Raw genomic sequence first — 19807 nt, 5'->3', positions numbered from 1 at the left:
ACATGCAGACTCCCATCAGTGCTGGCTACACTTGGCCATGTGCCGTTAGTTCATGACATGAGAGCAGCTAACTGCTGGTGAGAGATAAAAAGGAAATGGGCAGTTGAAGTGATGTGGCTGGTTTTAGTGTTAAATGAGCCTGTGTGTTTGGATGTTGATGTAGCATGTACAGATCTCTAAAGATCGACTGCTGGGATGCAGGCATGGGAATCCAAATCAGTGTTTTCTTTGTGATTAAAACTCAGGTGCACAGATTTTTAAAGTCTCACTTGACAACCTCTCAAAGATTTAATTTTGGATTTTGTTCCTCTACATCAGAGTTTTGAGGCTTGTCGTTTAGTGCATTGCTTTGCTTTAACATGTGATAATCCAGTTGAATTTGCTGCTGTGTGTGCCCAAGAATACACATATACAAACTCACACATTTTATTAGTTTTCCCTTGTTTATGATTTCTATATATCATGCAGTGGATGTATTTTTACAAAGACACTTTGTTGTCAATTAAGCTTACATGTATTAAATGAGAATAGTTGGCACAATAATGCAGCCTGACAATATTTATGAAAGTAGGGCCGGCGTGGAATATTTATGAAAGTAGGGCTGGCGTGGTGGCTTATGCCTGTAATCCCAGCACTCTGAGAGACCGAGGAGGGCAGATCATTTGAGGCCAGGAGTTTGAGATCAGCCTGGCCAACATGGTGAAACCATCTCTATTAAAAAATACAAAAATTAGCTGGGCATAGTGGTGCACACCTGTAATCCCAATTACTCAGGAGGCTGAGGCACAAGAATTGCTTGAACTCAGAAGGCAGAGATTGCAGTGAGCAGAGATTGTGCCAGTGCACTCCAGCCTGGGCAACAGAATGAGACTCTATCTCAAAAGAAAGAAAGTGTTCAGCCAGTCTGCAGAATGATAAAGTCAGTAAAAGTTACCTACATATATAGGTTTGAAAAGTTCTATGGTTCTCAGCTTCATTTACATATACAGGTATGGTACATCTCTATTCCGTGGAATACTGCTTTTTATTTCAAAAACACCACACTGTTAGTCCATAGTGAAATATTCTGCACAGTTTCAAACATGTTTATTTGAAAATCGAATTAAATGATAATGAGAGACAATTTCCTGAATTGTAATCATCCTTTATACTGTCAGTATGTGCTTTATTGAATTAAGGAATTTTATTTGGTTTTGCTTTTTCTAAAAGTTCCAAAATTATTTTTCCCCTAGGAAGATGAGAATGTACCTACTGCTCCAGATCTTCCAAGTCAACATTTACGTGGGCATGGGACAGGCTTTTGCTTTGATTCCAGGTAGTTTTTTTCTTTTCCTTTGTAGAATTTGGGCTATATAGGCCAGTGGTTCTCAAAGGGTGGCCCCTGGGAACTTGTTAGAAATGCACCTATAGGGCCTGGTCTGACTGAACCAGAAACACCAGGCATAGGGCCCAGCAATGTGTGTTTTAATGTGTCCTCCAACTGATTCTGGTGCATACAGTCATTTGAGAACCAGTGCCATAAAAACTTTCAGCTATTAAACCAAACACACTGGTGGGAAGTTATGAGTTGTATTTATCCTTACAGTCTTATAAAGGCACTTAATGTTAAACCTGGAAGAAATCTTGGTACTAAGCTTAGTTTCACATAATTGTGATTGGATTTGGGAGGTTTTAAGGGGAAACAAAGGTTTTGTTAATCTACTTGTAAAACTAAATTTAGAGGCTCTATAAATGGGTTACACAATTGTCTATAGAAAGCATTTAGAAGCAGAGAAAGAGGTTTCTGGAGTAAAGACTTTTAAGGTAGGTTGTTTAGTATTATAATCAGCTAACTAGGTAAATGGAACCTTGTCATATATGGACAAGTCATTGTTATTCTACATTTATTAGAAATACGTAATTCTTTCCTTTTTCTTTAAGCTTTGATGTTCACAAGAAGTGTCCCCTCTGTGAGTTAATGTTCCCTCCCAACTATGATCAGAGCAAATTTGAAGAACATGTTGAAAGTCACTGGAAGGTATGCCCAATGTGCAGCGAGCAGTTCCCTCCTGACTATGACCAGCAGGTGTTTGAAAGGCATGTGCAGACCCATTTTGATCAGAATGTTCTAAATTTTGACTAGTTACTTCTTATTATGAGTTAATACAGTTTAGTGGTTTTAAAAAAATCACCTCAAATAGACCACTGAGAAACCATGGAGTGGCGATTTTCATGCACCTTCTGTTGCACTTTCTGACCAAGAGCTACTTTGAGTTTGGTGTTACTAGGATCAGGGTCAGTCTTTGACTTATCAATACATTTTAATCTCTGTTAATCTTACCTGCTTGAAAAAAAAGTTCTTACGCATTCATAACTTTATTTATTCCCTAGTTTGCAGAATTGTCTGAATAAAGGATACAAGGATTATTTGAATGTTACTGCACTGAAAAATGTGTATGGTGTGCTAGATTATTTAGCAGAATATTTACAAGTTTCTGTTGACCTTGTTGATTGGGCATGACTACTACATATTATGTAATAAAAAGCATTTATCATAACAATCTTGTGAAGTAGTTCTTTGAATACAGATAGCTCTATAGCCCATTAAATGATATTTTTAATTTTTAGAAATGGAGCTGCAGGTAGAATGAGATCACATGCTTTTATATGTGAAATGTTGGTTTTAGCAATTAACAGGAGGCATATTTTGCTAATTTTATGACAAAATTTTAGAATAACCTGAATATTTTTAAACTATCTAGAAATTGTATGTATATATCTAATAGGAAAATGGAACAAGAGATGTCAGTATAATTGTTTTCATATTAAATAATCTCATAACAGGGGTGTTTGTGGCATAAAATTACAGAATATGTATCAGCATCTTTTTAAAATTTTCCTGATGAGAAATTTGAAATATTCTCAGTAAGTGATTAAAAGTACAATGCATAAACCCAGATCAAAGTAATATGTTTCTTCAGTTATGTCTGCTTTATAGAACTCTCATTAATAGTAAAGAGGACACATTTTCTGAGATCTGTAATTTCATTGTTGTCAAATTTATTTGTGAAAGTTTTTCATTAACCTAGCATCTTAAACATCTTTTTTTTGGTTGGGGCCTTTAAAATACTGAACTGTATTCTCTTTCCCTTTTGTAATGTGCATGTGAATAATTTAAAGTACCAACTTTTGATTTTGCCGCTTTTGTAGTTATCGAAATAGTTTACATTTGTTCTGAGTGAACTAGCTATTGAAGATGTTAACCTAATATTTCGACTTGGTGGCATTCTGGGTTGCTATATGTGAACTGTAGCATATTATGTAATTTGTATTTGTTTGTGGAAATAGAGTTTGTGTATTGTTAGTATCCTTTAAAAACGTATTTTAGTCTAGGGCAAACCAGTATTAGGCATTCAGATGCCAGCTGTTAGGACACAGCAGTCCTAGGAAGCAGTAGCTTTGGAGATTCGAAGTTTCAGCTCCCTGATAGGTTGTATGACAAGCAGAATGTACTTAGATACAATATGTTCAACAGTAGGAGCATTTTTGTTGCAGGTAATAATTATGGACCATGTTAATCCAAAAGTATCCTTTGAATATTCCAGTAGTAGATGCTGTTCATCCTTACTAGCCTAGAACTTATTTTAAAATAGTTATTGGGTCCCAGTTTAAGTAATTTGTGATTCACAGAAAAGTAATACAGCCTAATCTAACCAAAAATTTAACATGCATCACCTGAAGAGCCTGAGATAGAACAAGGAACTGAATGGATATATTTCCACTTGATACTGGATTTCATAAAGGACACTAAGGAAAATAAAGAGCCATATTTATTTTTGGGTCAGAGGCAGTTTATTTTAAATGTGATTTCATTTACATTTATAAGCAGCTTTTCTTGACAGGAATTTTGATTAAGTTGCCTTTAATTCTAATACAAACCTCTGTTGCTTTCAGACTTAATGTGCTCTGTCCCCAACAAAACATATGAAAATATAATTTAAAGCACAGTTTTCACAGACACAGTACAATACATTCACTATACACAGTATAACAAAATATTCCCATCCTTACCTGTTTAGTAATACTGTCACAATGAATAAGTAAATAGAAATTGGAATTTGTTTTATCATTGAAAGAAATTTAACATGCACAATGACTATTTTATGACTGTTTAGCTGTTAAACTACTGATCCAGCCTGCAGTTCTTTGCACTAGAAGGAGCGAAGCTAAATAATAATTGCTGGCCTAAAAAATTTTTTTTGGTCAATTGTAGGTAGATATGAAATAGCCAAGTGGGGCCTTCTTATGCACCAACTAGTTGCTTCTCATGTCGTCTGGATCACCCTTTTAAACATAGGATAACACTGTATATTCAGGACCAAGACCATGCTTCAGATCTGAGGAAATTTTTAGAGGGCAGTGTCTTTATAAATACTTTAAAATTCCTCATTATGAGGGATTCAGAACTTATGAATATAGAGGTTTACTCATCTGGCTAACAGAATTGTCATCCTTTTAAAACGTCTGAAAATTGAGGAGGGACCCCTGCTTCCTAGCCATATGTGATGTAAGATTTTTCATCAGATGGGAACATGGGAAGATAATTTTTTATGAGCAATCTGAGTTTGTTTTATGGGCAGTTAGCTATCACAAAGCATTTTTTTATTGCATAATTAGGCAACTGGTAAACTCTCATGTTTAAGGAATAGCACTTGGGAGAAAAGAACACTCAAGGCATGATGGTACTGTTGGTGAGGAAAAACTTCAGGAATGGTCCAGATGTAGGTTACTCTAACGGGTCGTATTAGTCATGCTTTGCTTTGACCACCTGCTGCAAGAAGCACTTAATTGTCAATAAGGCTCATTTTCATATTTCAGCAAAGTGTTTATAAAGCTAAACAGACATTTCCAGTGAGAATGCAGACCTCTCTACAATGTGATGAGAAAAGTGCCTTTCAAGAAAAGTCTCAAAAATGATGAGCATGAAGAAGAGGCAATAGGGGTCTTAACAAAAATGTTCCTCTTTGAAACATGCTTAGAATTTTAGTTCTGATTTGCAACCCACAGGATTGGTAGGGCAGTGGTTGCAAGAATTGGCAACACATAAACATCATTAAATCGTTGGCAATAGAGAACTACAAAGTGCTTTAAAACTTCATCTGGAGATGAAGATATAACTAAATTCCACACACACAAAATTTGCACTTAAGTATTTCAAAGTGTTTCCTAACAGATTTCAAGGAAAAGTATTTCACTAAATTGGTATCTTGGTCCGCAGATATCAAGAGGCATAGATTGAATCCCTTGCACCCAGCAGGCACTCAATGAATGTGTGTTAATGAATGAATGAATGAACTGAAGAGACTATTTTGTACAAAAAAATGCCATTTATAACACTAAAATGACTAGTAAGTCAGATGGCAAGATTTTCAGCTTTTTAAAGGGCAAAAGGATTTGCAAGATAATATAAAACACAGAAAGCACACCTTTTATGTATGTTATTTAAATATGAAAATATTTTTAGCATATTATGTTAAACATTCTTATTTATATTTCCATTACCTAAAGTCTTTCTACTCACAAATACTAACTCCATTATGTAAGGCATGGTAACCAGTTTGATAATGAAGGTATTATTTTGGTTTTGAACATACGTGAGTTGAGTTGATGTGTTGAAAACTTCAATCACATTACAATCTTGAAAAAAAATCTCAGTGCCAGCCCCTCCTCCCCCCATTTGATTTCACTGCAGTACAATTAAACAATATGCCACATGCCCTCAATTTTATTTTGTTTTGGGGGAAATGTGCTGAAGAACCTAGAGCTTTTTTGTTTAGCACCTTATATCAAAGTAATGAAAATGGGTATGATGATTACATGTGCAAATGTACAAAATCATTAACTCTACAAAGATACATCATTCCAAAATTACAGAAAAAATTTAAAGCATGCATTTAATTCTTTTTCTTTAAAGGGTTGCTGAATGCTTCCCCTGAAAAAAGGTGGCTGTTTTCAAAATCAGCAACTGCTGGTGAGGATTTCTTGGCACAGTTATGACCAGCATGTTATTGCTGCATCTTCCTGATAATCTCAGCCGACACCGGGGGGTGGAAATTGATTGTGTGGTGCCGCAGGCCCTGAGCTGTCTTGTAACTCTTCCCACAGCGACATTTGAATGGTTTTCGGACACGAATCTGTGTTCTGTGACCATTCTTAGCGTGGTACTTTATGCCATTCACATTCTGTGGAGAATACAGAAATATTTCTTATTAGATGGAATCACAGAATGTCAAACTTGGGAAACCTCCATTTGGGTCTGGATCGTAGTTCCTGGATGGCACCTGTTCAGAGCGCAGGCTTTTGCAAGGATTCCAGTTGTGTGCTGATCATGGGCTGTACAGATGGTCACACACACTGCTGACTCGAAATTTCAGATGTGCCTCAATTACTCTGAAAATGGAAGTGCTGATTTCTTCCAATATTTCTACAGACTTACAGACTGTAGAAAGAAAATCCTCTGAATCTTTTCCACTCTAAAGAAAGTTGAACAGTGAACAATTCTATACAAATCCTCAGCATGACCAACAAAAAAAAAAAATATGAGGGCACATCTCAAAGTTTGACATATATAAATTTTTGATTTGAAAACAATTTATGGCCGGGCACGGTGGCTCATGCCTGTAATCCCAGCACTTTGGGAGGCCGGGGCGGGTGGATCACGAGGTCGAGAGATCAAGACCATCCTGGCCAACATGGTGAAACCCCGTCTCTATTTAAAAAAAAATTTACGTCTTGCTTCCAGACAACTGTGTTAACAGTTCCCTACCATGCCTTAACTGGAGTTTTTGTCAGTTTTCTGCTCTGCATGAAGCCAGTATCTCTGATGGCACTGTGGAAGCTACCTGTTGCCCAAATCCTGCCCCCCTGCACACCTGTACATGTTTAGTAAGCACCTGTGGCTAGATGGGCCTTACCTTAAGTACTGCATTCCAAACATACAATGAACTTTAAAATTTTAAGGTTATTTGTATAGTCACTAAGACTGGACTTCTTAGCATCTGCATGTTAAGGTTATCAAAATGCTTTCTGAATTTCTGTTAATTGGTTTTGCTAGCTCACCAGCATATTCTATGTAAGACTCCATTCCTAGATTCTCTCTACAGATTTAACAACCAGTAATCCTCATCCCAATTAAATGGGGAGGAAAGGGGCTCAGGGGTATTAAGTAACTAGTGGAAGACTTAAGAACTGATGGCAGAGATGTGGTATTTGAGCATAGGTCTTAATTTCCAAGTCAGCTATTGCCAGATTAGAGAGTAAGGGAACACAGAAGAGACAGCTTGAGACAAAAAGTTATTGAGCACAGATTTTAGGAGAGTGAGCTGTTTCCTAAAATACTGCCTAAATCCAGTCCTGGTAGGCCCAGTCCCTTGCCCAGCTAAAGGAGTCCAACACAATATTTTTCCCACTCTTGATGGAATGCCTTTAAAGAGCTAACAGACAACAGCTCCCTGCTGTTGTCTCATGAATATCCAGCACAGTGCCTGGCATACTGTAGATGCTCAGTAACTCTGAGTGAATGAAGTCAGAACAGCATTTCCCAAGTATATGCCTCACTAGTCTGGAAGAAAAGTTGCTTCTAAATATAAATGTTTGGTGATTACTATTAGAGATGTGCAGTGCACATTAATGTTTTTTTAAAAAGTCCTTGGAAGAGAACTCTGCTGGACTGTGTTGAGCCCAGGGGTGCCAAATAGCTAGCAGTTGGCTATGCTCAGAGTCTGAAGGTTGTCCAGTGATTTGAAGCAGGAGGACAAACTTTCTCTGCCCTGAACACCTGGCTCTCTGGGCGTTCTGCACCTCAGCCTTGTTCTTCATACATCAATCCTTTCAAACATAGGTACTTCCTGTCTTGTTAAGAGGCATGTTGGGGGTTTCAGAGCCTGCTGGGGCAGTAAAGGGGAGGGGAGTGGCAGTCACAGAATCAGACCCACTGAGATGTTTGACAGGTAGATATGCCCCGCCAGTCCCTGGCCATTGCAGCCATCCCTGCTGAGACCCAGGCACATGAGTGAAGAGGCCAACGTGTGTATCCAGCGCAAGCAGGTCTTCAGATGACTCTAGCCCCAGCTGGTGTCTTAGAGCAACTGCGTGAGACCCCAGGTGAGAACCACCTTGTTGAGCCAGGCAGCCCAGGGAACTGTGAAAGATAACTATTTTAAGCCATGTACTGTGTGTGTGTGTGTGTGTGTGTGTGTGTGTGTGTGTGTGTGTGAGTGATTATTAGTTTTATGACCATTAGAAAAACACTTCCAACTTTAATATGGTGGAAAGTGTCCTGGCTTACAAATGCTAGGAATGTGCACCTGCCTGCTTAGTAATATCCCATTTATAGCTCAACAAATATCGGGGACCTAGCACGTTCCTTTTCTGTGGATGAAGGGCTGCTAAAACATTTCATGTCCTTGTTTTCATGGGGAACTTGATGCAAGACACATCACTAAGAATCCAGCTACCTCTATGCCCCACAACCATTCATACCTTGTCAGAAAATAGAGAACATCAAAAACAAAAGCATTAACCAAGAAAAAGGCATAACAACTCTAATGGTATCAGGGCTTAGCCATTCCAAAGAAGCCTGAGTTTTTATAACTAATTAAGCTAAAAAAAGATTTTAAGACCAGAAATTGCTAAAACCACAGAAGCCAGTCCAATGTGAAGCCAGATCCGTCGTTCACCAAGAGAAGGACAAGCCAGAGCTAAAGGGATTCCAGCAAGCGCTGTGGCCCATTCCCAGCTTGAATGTAAACCTTATGTTGTGTGTCTGGCATGAGACTGTGAGGAAAACACAGCCAACACCACACAGACAGCAGCTTTATTACTCTGGAAAAGTCAGGAAGAACATTTAGAAACATAAGGTATTTCCAGGGTTGGTCAAGGAACCTGCTGTGCCTTTACTCCATTGTCTTTGCTGCTGTGATTCAAAATGTTCACAAGTGTCAGTGCGTTGCCCTTCTCACAAATGTTAGTGCAAGGTCAAGTTAGACTCTATTAAAACATTTCCCCCATCCATCCATTCAGTTACAGGCCACGGGAACTTCCTCTTTCCAAGACCAGAGGAACTCTGAAAAGATCCACCAAAGTTTCTTATTTTATCAGTCCTGAAACAACTTTGATCTTTCCAAAATATTAATAACAAAAATAAGTAATGGCAGGAAACCTGAAATGCTGAAATTGCTGAAATTCTTTGGTCTTAAAAAAAAATGGAATAAAACTTCAAAACAGCAAGGAAGGTTGCTAACATTTTTTAAGAGCTTATCATTCTGGGTACTTGACGTCAATTGCCTTAATTAAAACTCATGTTTTGGATGACAGAATTGACTCTTAGAGAAAGTGAGTGACTTCGCCAAGATCACATGGCTGGTAAATGACAGAATTGGAATAGGAACCCAGGGATGTCTGATTCCATAGTCCGTATTTCCTCATATAGTCTCCTAAGGTGATAGGTACTCGTTAACTAGAACAACCAGCTGGTGGTATTTGAAAAATCTTACCAGTTGGGAGGAAGGACTGGGATAACAGTCTGGAGAAAACTGTGAATTACAATGATACTTTGACATGAAGCTATTAAGGGAAGGAAGTGGGTAAGGTAGGAGGTAGAAAGGAGGACTCAGGTGGGGGGTTCTACCATTAGGAACTACCTGTCTCCTCTGACGGTATAGTCAATAGACAGCAGGCGATTTAGAGGCTATTCCAAAAAGTCTACTCCAAATCAAATAATGAAGCCCAAGTCCAGATGCCAAGCTGGGCCGTCCTGTCCTTTCCTGTGTGGGATCTTTGTTGTCGATACCCAGGCCTTCATGTGTACAACATGTGACACCTGTCCTAGATAAGACCAATGGTCAATTTCCCAGGGGCCTGCATGTTGTACACAATGGAGGAGATGAAGTTGCTTGGGGATCTGATGAGGAAGAAGAGTAAAAAGACAAATTGGGGGCCGGGCGCAGTGGCTCATGCCTATAATCCCAGCACTTTGGGAGGCCAAGGCGAGTGGATCATGAGGTCAGGAGTTCGAGACCAACCTGACCAACATGGTGAAACTCCGTCTTTACTAAAAATACAAATATCAGCAGAGTGTGGTGGTGCACACCTGTAATCCCATCTCAAAAAAAAAACCTAAAACAAAAACAAATTGGGGGTGGCAGTAGTGATAAAGGTGGGGGTTAAAAGTGAAGCCCCTTTCCTCAGTGTGGACACCCTACCAGCCCCAGAAAGCAGGAGGGCCGAGGTGCACGCAGGTCCCTACTGGACACTGCACGGCAGTACACAGGGCCGTCCTGCAAATTGGGTGGGGTCTTCAGGAAAAAAAGAATTGCCTCTTCCTTCAGTCATTTAAGTAATGTGTTCAGTTAGATAATTGCAGAAATTCAGAAAACACAGAAGAGCATAAAAAAGAACAGATAGTATCATTGTTAATATGTGACGTATTTCTTTTCACTATTTTTTCCACACATACCCCCCCACCTCTTTTTTCCATTTACTGTTAATTTGTGAGCACTCCCTCATCATTAACTGGTTTTCAGTGTTTAAAAATGGGACACTGGCCGGGCGCCAGTGGCTCACGCCTGTAATCCCAGCACTTTGGGAGGCCGAGGCGGGTGGATCACGAGGTCAAGAGATCGAGACCATCCTGGTCAACACGGTGAAACCCCGTCTCTACTAAAACTACAAAAAATTAGCTGGGCATGGTGGCGCGTGCCTGTAGTCCCAGCTACTCAGGAGGCTGAGGCAGGAGAATTGCCTGAACCCAGGAGGTGGAGGTTGTGGTGAGCCGAGATCACGTCATTGCACTCCAGCCTGGGTAACATGAGTGAAACTCCGTCTCAAAAAAAAAAAAAAGAAAATGGGACACTGTGTATCTGGGTCTGTCTGTTGCTGAAGCAATGTCCTCTATGCAGTAGAGGACTCCGGAGAACTTTGGGGGACAGGGGGTTACTCTGTTTTACATTTCTTAAAAAACAAAACAAAAAACCTTAAAAAATTCCTTTAATCCTCACCATTCTAACATAAAAATTATCATAGGGAAAAACCTCAAAGCACTTCAGTCCATCTTTTAAACCTATCTGCATTATAAGGAAGGGAGGTCCTCTCTCTTTTCCCTGAATTCAGGCTAGCATGAGCAGGGCAAGGGCGGTGGGCTAAGGTCTGGAACACCTCTGGGAAGAATCCAAAGAAAATAATCCTGCCATGGCTTTGGGGCTCCAGGGCTCATTGGGGAGTTTGCGTTTCCCTGTTCCCGTGGGCTATGCCTTGATTCCTTTGCCCTCAGAGCATCTGTCACATCTGCGATTTGTGCTGGGTGCTCAGGAAGGACAGTGAGCTATGAGGGGCACGGGGGCAGTATGGGAGATGGTGCCTCAATGCCGAAAGAGCATGTGGTTGGTCCAAGGGTGAGAACTTTACCTATGAGGGGTGGAGAGGGCTCCCAGAGGCGGCGGCACTAGAGCTGTGCCTGGAGAAGCGAGCGGGGTTAAAATGAGAGATACTGACGGAGAGAGGAAGGGACGGGGGACCGGAATATGCCACCCAAATATGCCTCTTTGCCACAAGGACTGTTCAACTGAAGGCGTTAAGCAGCAGCAGATGCAGGAAGGCTCCCTGCTCACGCTGTGTGTGTCTAAAAACAGGACACAAATTACAAAGACAGAAGATAGCCTACCCACTTCTTCCAGGGAGATCAAAGGTTAACCAATGAAGAGAACTTTAGACCCTAATTGGGCTGGAAGATGGTACCAGAAGAATCTACATTAACAAGCTAATACTCTAACAAGCCTTTGCTGCCTTTGTTTCTTTTTTCCTTCCACCAGTTGCTGCTCCCACAGACTCAAAGTCCTTTTCCTTTGTTTCATTACTTCTCTAAAAATGTACTTACTGTTCTTTGTTGAAGACGATGTATAAGCTGTGAGACGCCCCTTCCCTGGGTGTCTATTTCCCATGTGTGTATGTAATACACATGTTGATAAACTTCTGTTTTTCTCTTGCTAATCTCTCTGGTGTTAGAGAATCTGTTGTAACTAGAACTTAACGATGATTGCGGGAAACATCATTTTTTGTCTACTAAGGGCAGGGAGAGTCCTAGGCCGAGGAGTGGACGTGAGAAGGAAATATGGAGACTTGGCTTTACTGTGTAGTCCCTCTCCCGTTCCCTACCCGGCATGAGGTCTGGGAGTTTGCTACCTCATCTTCTCTCCACTCTGTACACGCCAATGAAATGGTGAGGGCTGCTGATCCTGAGTCAGTGTCCAGGAGACTCGGCTGGCAGAGACGGCTGCCGGCAGCAGCAAGGGAATAAGAAACGTCTGACTTGCCTTGGGAACAAATGAGATGGCAGCACTTCTGGATTCTGCCCGAGCCCACAGTACCCAGCTCATCCCACCCGCTTCTCTGCAGTTCCCAAGCCAGCAAGGATGCAGTGAGTAAGATGAAATACTAATGGCACTGGAGCACAGTCCTGCCTTCCAGCCAGTTACTTTGGGGCAGAAAGAGCCAGCTGCCAGCTCTGGGGAGTAGGAGCAGCTCATCTCCAGCGCCTGGTCAGAGGTGTGGTCACAAGCCTGCTGTGGCCCTGTGTATCATGACCTGGCATTCTGGCCCAGAAAAGGAAACACGCTTCCCTCACAGGGATCAGGACCACCAACTGGCACCCATGTCACCTGCCACTTAATGGGGCTGGAGCCGGCAGTCCCTTCAGCTCACGGCTCCCTGAATTCTCAGTGGCCTTAGGTGGAGAGAGAACACTCAAAAAAGCCCCCACTAACCCAGACACAGACAACTGAGAAACTGCCAAAACCCAAGAGAAAGAAAAGCAAAAGAATAATAACACAAATAGGGAGGAGGAGGAAACGATTCGAATAAGAAGAAGAGGGGGATGGAGCTAGAGGTGGGAGAGAGGGAATGCCTCCCCCGCACCCTCTGCCCAGAACCCAGGGCATAGCTTGTACTTCCTTTGTTTTTTTGGTGGGTCAGCCTGAGTACAGGTCATTACTTGGTTCCCCTGACCTTTTTTTTTTTTGAGACGGAGTGTCCCTCTGTCACCAGGCTGGAGTGCAGTGGCGCAATCTCGGCTCACTGCAAGCTTCGACTCCCTGGCTCAAATGATTCTCCTGCCTCAGCCTCCTGAGTAGCTTGGGATTACAGGCATGTGCTACCACACCTGGCTAATTTCTGCATTTTTAGTAGAGACCGGGTTTCACCATGTTGGCCAGGATGGTCTCAATCTCAAGCTCGTGATCCATCCGCCTTGGTCTCCCAAAGTGTTGGGATTACAGGCATGAGCCATGGTGCCCGGCCAGCTCCCCCTTTTAACATGGCCAACGTGCAAGACACCCCCAGCCTGCTGCTCGGCCCTGGAGAGCTGGCAGCAGGATGGCAGTGGTAGGAGGAACGGCTGCTGGGAGACCAGCACAAGGAGGGGCCACTCACAGCCTTCTCTGTAGAGATCAAGAAAGAAGGAAAAGGTCTTTTTCTGCAATGAAGCGCTGCCCTCTGGAAAAATGGGCTTGTCCAACAATCCCGTGGATGTTTTGTATCCCACGGTAACCCCTGAGTGGCCCTTGCCTCCTTTCCCAACTCCGCGCCTCTGACATAGAATGTACAGATGCATCCTGAGACCTGTTCTGACCCAAATGCAGGGCTCCTTCGCCAGCCCTCAGAGGCTGCTCACATCTCCATCCCGGGGAGTTGAATTCAGTTTAAACAATGAGCATCTGGAGTTTGTGTGATGGAAGTGTAATGGTACAGAGTAGGAGAAGCCTAAAAAATGCTAACTTTGCGACACATTTCTGTGCCATGCTTTGATATCAACAGCAGCTATGAAAAATACTGAAATAGATTAGTGTTCAGAGACACATATTTTAGAAGGGGCAATATAAGTGCTTATGCTACCATTTTTTTAGGCTTTAAAAAAATAGTCAATCTGCTATGCTGTGAGTGAATTAGCCTCTCATCAAGCATGCCAGGCATATTTCTGATTTTATACTTCTAGCTCACCGTTGGATGTTAAAGAGCTGCTAGCATCGCATGGGGAAGTTTGCAGCTTTGTTTTTTAAAATGCCCTCTAGTCCCATACTTGACTACAGTGGTATTTCTTGTCGTTTTGTCCCCGTTCCTTAATAGAAAATTTAGCGCCCCAGCTGCCCATGATGCCCAGTCAGGCCCTCAGAGACCTGGGTCAGCAGATAGGTGGCTGCAGTTGATGTGGGTGGTTTGGTGAGAAAAATATGAAAGACCTTTTTTCTCCTGATCCCCTTTCAAGCCAGTGAGTGGCAGGAAGCAAGAACTTCCTCAGCTGGACGCTAAATACCCTACCACAGTCCCCAACGGGCTCTGGGAGCCATCTGGGGCTTTTACAACTTCAAAGTGGTCCCCTGTGAGCCACCTGTGGGGCCATCCATCGGGGAAGGCATTTGGCAAATAAATAGGTTGACACATTTGATATTCTGTTCCGATGGGCCCCCCAATATGACATGAATTTGAAGACTATCAAAGACATGGTCCTCCTACAAAAGATTCCTCTTGACTGCTGGGCCCCCAACATAGGACAGCAGAGGGGAAAGTCCCGCAGCAGCCTCGGGCGAGCGCTGCCCTGAGGGCACCTGTGTGCACACAGGGGTGAGGCCCATGCACTCTAATGCAAAAGGGGAGCGTCTCCCTCTGTTTCATATGCTTTCTTTAAGATCAAGAAAGGGCTGCTGCCTTCCATGAAGCTTGCCCTGTTTCCGCGTGGTTATGCCAAGCACGCAGCACCTATTACCTTGTATCTCTTTTTACATCCAGGAACTGGGCAGGCAAAAGGCTTCTCTTCCCCTCCATTCATGCACATGGAGCTCAGGATGGCTTCAGAGCTGATGGCGCTCTCTGTGGTCCAGGACTCATCGCTGTCCGACTCCTCATAGTCCACCTCCTCCTCGTCATACTCGCTGCCTGCAGGACAAGAGCAGTGCAAGGGCTGTAAGGAGCGCTCATCTGCCCACAGGTTCACCCGGCCACCCCCAGGACAGGAGGTGTGGCAGTGGCAGGGCAGCACTGATGGCCCGTAGAGAGGGCACTCTTGGGACCAAGGGACAGTAAACACGTTTATTCCCTTACAACTCGGGAGCAAGAGCCCTGCGTTCCCACCTAAGCGACCGAGGCAAGGGCTTCCCAACAATTCACGGCTAGGAGTTAGCGGTTCATTAACTCGGTTCTATGGCAGCCCAGCCTGTGGCGGCAAAGGTACAGGGAAGACTCACTCTGGGCCCAAAACCAAAAACATGCAACAATGACAGGCTCCTCACAATCCCCGTGCTAGTGCCTGACACCGCCAAATAAGCAGACCCTGTCCCCTTAGTTTCACGCTTTATTGGCCTAGCAAATGCAAAAATCTCCGGGGTCAGGGTATGCTTTGAACTTACTAGGTATTTCCACTTCAGTAGGAATGAATTTCAGGTCTTTTTCTTTAGAGATTTGAGCTGGGAAATTTGGAACTAAAAGAGGGTTACCCTCAGGCTAGGGAACGAGAGACACAGAAGGCCAGTAGCTCTGAGGGTAAATCACCAGCAGCAGAACGCAGGGTGGCTCCTGGAAGATGAAGTGACCCCTTCACATGCAGTCCTAGGCACTGCATCTGCCCTTCGGGTCTTGTAACACTTCCCACTAGGGCTGACCCATTGCAGTCACGCAGCTCAGAAAGGAAGTGGGGATTCTCTTATATTCCTAAGGGTTAAGAGCTCTGCTAAGAATCGAATTAAAATAGACTCTACTGACTTCTGTGCAAGACGGCAGGGATGGAGACCCACTTCAACAAGCAGCCTCTTTTTGCTCTTTTTTAATGAGGCCCAAAGCCATTTATTTGGAGCTTTTGCACAATGCAACCCTGAAGGACATAATTCTACAGATCATAAACAGTGTAAAATAATATGTTGACAAGTCCTAATGCATTTACAAGCCCCGTGGAATAAATAGGAATTATAGCACAACATTAATAAGAATTATATGGTAGCAATTACAGTTGTGAAATTCATCCCCCAGGTGTGAGGCTAAATTGCACCAGGGGCCTGCCTGGGTGCTTCAGGGGCTTACTCTGCTACATCAATTATTTCAACACCAAATATTGGCACTTTTATTGGGTTTCATTTTAATAGGCATTAATAAGATTGTTTGAAGAGCCAGCTGAGCCAGGAACAGGGACGCCGGCATCTGAGGCTAAAAGTTGAAAGGAGCCAGGAAGGAAGGAAGGGACCTGAAGTTTATTGAGTGCCTATTATGTTTCAGGCACATTATATGCATTATCTCATTTAATCCTCCAGTAACCCTATGAGGTGGGATTACTGTCACTTTTATACACACAAGCAACTGAGCCCCAGTGGGTTAAAACGCTTAGGCATTCTCTGAATTAGCCATTAAGGGACAGCGCTTTTTCCCATATTGCTTCCCAGCCCCCATGCCAGGATCTTCTGGGGGGTTCCCTGTTAATCTCCTTTGAGTTCCTGGCTCTTCACCATTTAATACTGAGATGGAATTCAAAGCAGTCTGTTTTGAAGCCTGTTAGAAATTCTCAGGTAGTGCAGAAAAAACAATTTGGCAAACATGAAGCTTTGGAGTTAAATGTGGATTTCAGTAAATTCTGCTGAACTTGGCCATAACTCCCTAAATAAAGAGACAGTTTGGAAATGGCCGGACCAGATGACACAGGGGTACTGCTCTGTCACGTTGCTCGGGGTCTGTCCTGGAGCAAATCTTGAAATCTGTTTTTAAGTAGGGCATTAAGACATTTTACTCTTAAACAAATGCCACATGCTGGCGTCCTTTAACTTGCTTGTTAGAAAACTATAAATGCTATTTCACAAAGCTCCTCCAGCGGGACTTCAGAAAGAATGACTAATTTACCCATCTAAGTGGGCTAATTTGTTAACCTGAATACCAAGAACCACGAAACATTTAGAATGGGGGAGGGTGGGGCACCTCAGACCAACTGAGGGCTTAATGAAGCCAACAGAAGAGAAAACTTCAAAACTCCACTGGATCAAAAGCGATCCACTCCTGAGGGGTTGAAGCTGCCTACAGCGTCTCCGGGAAAGCCCGTGGTATCCAGCCCCAAGCGGGGCAGGCAGGGGCCATACAGCTTACCCTGCAAATCAAAATGCTTCTGAGAGGCAAAGGTAGTGTGGGTCGACAGGTATAAGTTGGGACTGTCCCAGGCAAGGCGAGACACACACCACTGACGAGCAGCTCACCACCAAGTCCTTGGGTAAAACTGGTCATCTCTCTCAGTTGGAGCAAGATGGACTTCTGTTTATACTTAATTTTGCCCTCTAACAAAGAACATCAGCAAAGACCTGGGTTCATGCCTTTGCTTTCATTAGCTGAAGGACAAGCCACTTGGCTTTTTTTTTTTTTTTTTTTGAGACAGAGTTTTGCTCTTGTTGCCCTGGCTGGAGTGTAATGGCTCGATCTTGGCTCACTGCAACCTCTGCTTCCCAGGTTCAAGTGATTCTCTTGCCTTAGCCTCCCAAGCCTCTGGGATTACAGGCATGAGCCACCATGGCTGGCTAATTATGTATTCTTCAGTAGAGACAGGGTTTCTCCATGTTGGTCGGGCTGGTCTTGAACTCCCGACCTCAGGTGATCCACCTGCTTCGGCCTCCCAAAGTTTTGGGATTGCAAGCATGAGTCACCACGCCCGGCCTGCCACTTGGCTTTTGTTTCCTCTTTCATAAAATGGGCAGAAGTCTCTTCCTTGCAGGTTGAGTTTAAGGATCAGAATGAGTGTGTATAGGATACCTGGAATAGGAGGACTTCCATAGAATAAGTCCTGAAAACAGGGAAGGCAGTGTAAACAAAGCCATCTTTATAATCCTATTACATAGACATATTCCATATAAAATAAGGCTATTTTTAGAAAGGCCTGTTGTGAAACCAAACAAGATAATTCCAAAAAGGGGTGGGAATCCCTACTGGAAAAAACGCAAGAGAGAGTCTAGGACCAGCCAGGCCCCACATGCTTTGGGCTCAGAGAAGGAGCAAAGCACACTCCAGCTTCCACCTCCACGAGGCTGCAGAGGCCAGGAGGGAGCGTAGCTGGCGCTCAGAGTGCTGTGAGCCCAGGCAAGTCTCTGAGCTTCAAACTGCTCATCTGTAAAATGGGCAAACGCCTGTACACACCCACTAAGGCTGTTGTGAAGAATAACTGTGTTCCTGTTTTTAGGACTCTGGACAAGGCCTGGCCCATGGTAAGCATAAAGCAGTACTTGGTGAAGAAATGAACAAAGTGCTATGTGAGCTGTTTATCTCATCTACTGTTCCCTTGCTCTCTCTTGAGAACAGTCCCCTTTTCAAAACAGGGGAACATACTGGGGTTCTGCTACAGCTTTTCTTATCATATCCCAAATGTTCCCCCCCTTTTATCAACCAGGAAAACTGTCTACAGCACCAGGTGGCAGCCAGAGGGCCTGGGGCGGGCAGGGGCTGCGGGACCAGAGTCCCAGGAGCTCAGATGTTGGCTCCCATTCGCACCCCAGGCAGGGTCTCTGGTGTCCTGCAGAAAACTTCTGAGGCCAGAACACAACTTTACTTCGTCTCCTTTCAAACATTTTAGAACTCTAGAAAGAACTACCCTGAAACGAAAGTCACCAAAGCCACTGGGCCGGCCTCTGTCCTCTGCTTTATCCATTTCCTCATGTCCTCCCACAAGAGGAAAGTGAATCCCAGCCTCATTCGTTCATCTTCAATTGCTGCTTCAGCTGCTATCCCAACACTCGCTGCAGAGTGAGCAAATCCCCAGCAGGCTCCAGACCTCTGCTGGGAAGTCCTTTCCCATTCCCGGAACACATGAGGTAGCAAAGCTGCCTCTCCTAGCAACACCCTCCCAAGCTTTTACTTCTATGTTCCAATTAATAAAAAATCGTGAGCACCGCGCTGAGTATGAGCATGTGAATATTTTTATCATAAATGCCATGTATTTACTAATACGTTACTGCAAAAACCACATATGGAAAGCAGCAAAAAGGGTAGGGATAAAATAAGTATAAATAGCTTAATACCTGTATGAAGAGTTTTAGTAATTTTTTTATAAGCAGGAGTAAAGATTTAACACCTCCTTCCTGCACCTCACTTTGAGCCCTCTGCCCTCCAGGCCAGCTGGGGCTGCAATGGGGCCTCAGTCCGCACTGAGGCTCTCAGGGTGAAGTGAGGCTCAGGGCTACTCTAGGGGAAGATAAGGGGGCCTTAAGGATGGACACATTCATTTATTCACACGGCAAATTCGTATCCAGCACCTGTCTAGAGTACGGTTGGTGATCATCAGGTCCTGTGGAAGCTCCACCCTGTAAGCCCAAAGGAGAGGTGCGTGGCGCCCCGCCAGGAGAAGCATCAGGAAATGAGACGATGTTCTTGTTCTGTGCCTCGCACCATCCCAAGGCAACAAATATTATTTCCACACAACTTTCAAAACTGGCAAATATATATACGCACATATATGTTTTTCCTGTGTGTAAAAGGGAGGGGAGAACAACCATGTATGTGTACAGTTATAAGCGGTTGGGGCAGGCAAGGTTTTTGGAGTGTGAGAGTCACAGAAAGAATCTACCCCTTTGGGGCCCAGAGTGCGCCTCTGGGGACAGGCTGGCAGGTATCCTCAAGGCCACCCTCTTAGTAAGCTCTGCTAGGGAACCCTGGACTGGGGGGTCACAATGTTACCAACTGGAAGGAACTTGCAGACCACTGAATCCCACGCTCATCAGAAGTTAGTGGCTAAGGGTGGGCGGGGGGCGGCTTAACGGGTACAACACAA

General features: G+C 43.5%; 2 protein-coding genes across 9 annotated transcripts in view; one reads left to right on the top strand and one right to left on the bottom strand.

The window, feature by feature from the left end:
• TAX1BP1 (Tax1 binding protein 1) overlaps positions 1-3022 on the top strand; it is an 86235-nt gene extending 83213 nt beyond the window's left edge. For all 7 annotated transcript variants that reach the window (XM_032286675.1, XM_032286680.1, XM_032286678.1 and 4 more), the window contains 2 exons: positions 1233-1315; positions 1921-3022. In XM_032286675.1, the coding sequence (XP_032142566.1) occupies positions 1233-1315; positions 1921-2122 (285 nt within the window). In that variant the 3' untranslated portion in view covers positions 2123-3022. The remainder of the gene's footprint in view (positions 1-1232; positions 1316-1920) is intronic.
• Positions 3023-3808: 786 nt separating this feature from the next.
• Positions 3809-19807, bottom strand: part of JAZF1 (JAZF zinc finger 1) — a 342544-nt gene continuing 326545 nt past the window's right edge. For both annotated transcript variants that reach the window (XM_032286681.1, XM_032286682.1), the window contains exons 4-5: positions 14792-14961; positions 3809-6221 (exon numbers count right to left, since the gene is read on the bottom strand). In XM_032286681.1, the coding sequence (XP_032142572.1) occupies positions 6045-6221; positions 14792-14961 (347 nt within the window). In that variant the 3' untranslated portion in view covers positions 3809-6044. The remainder of the gene's footprint in view (positions 6222-14791; positions 14962-19807) is intronic.

This window comes from Sapajus apella, unplaced genomic scaffold (assembly GCF_009761245.1).
Source record: "Sapajus apella isolate SASKATOON/1434 unplaced genomic scaffold, GSC_monkey_1.0 scaffold19, whole genome shotgun sequence".
Classification (NCBI taxonomy): Eukaryota; Metazoa; Chordata; class Mammalia; order Primates; family Cebidae; genus Sapajus; species Sapajus apella.
The sequence above is the reverse complement of the archived record's forward strand: the minus strand, read 5'-3'. Positions and strand labels throughout refer to the sequence as shown.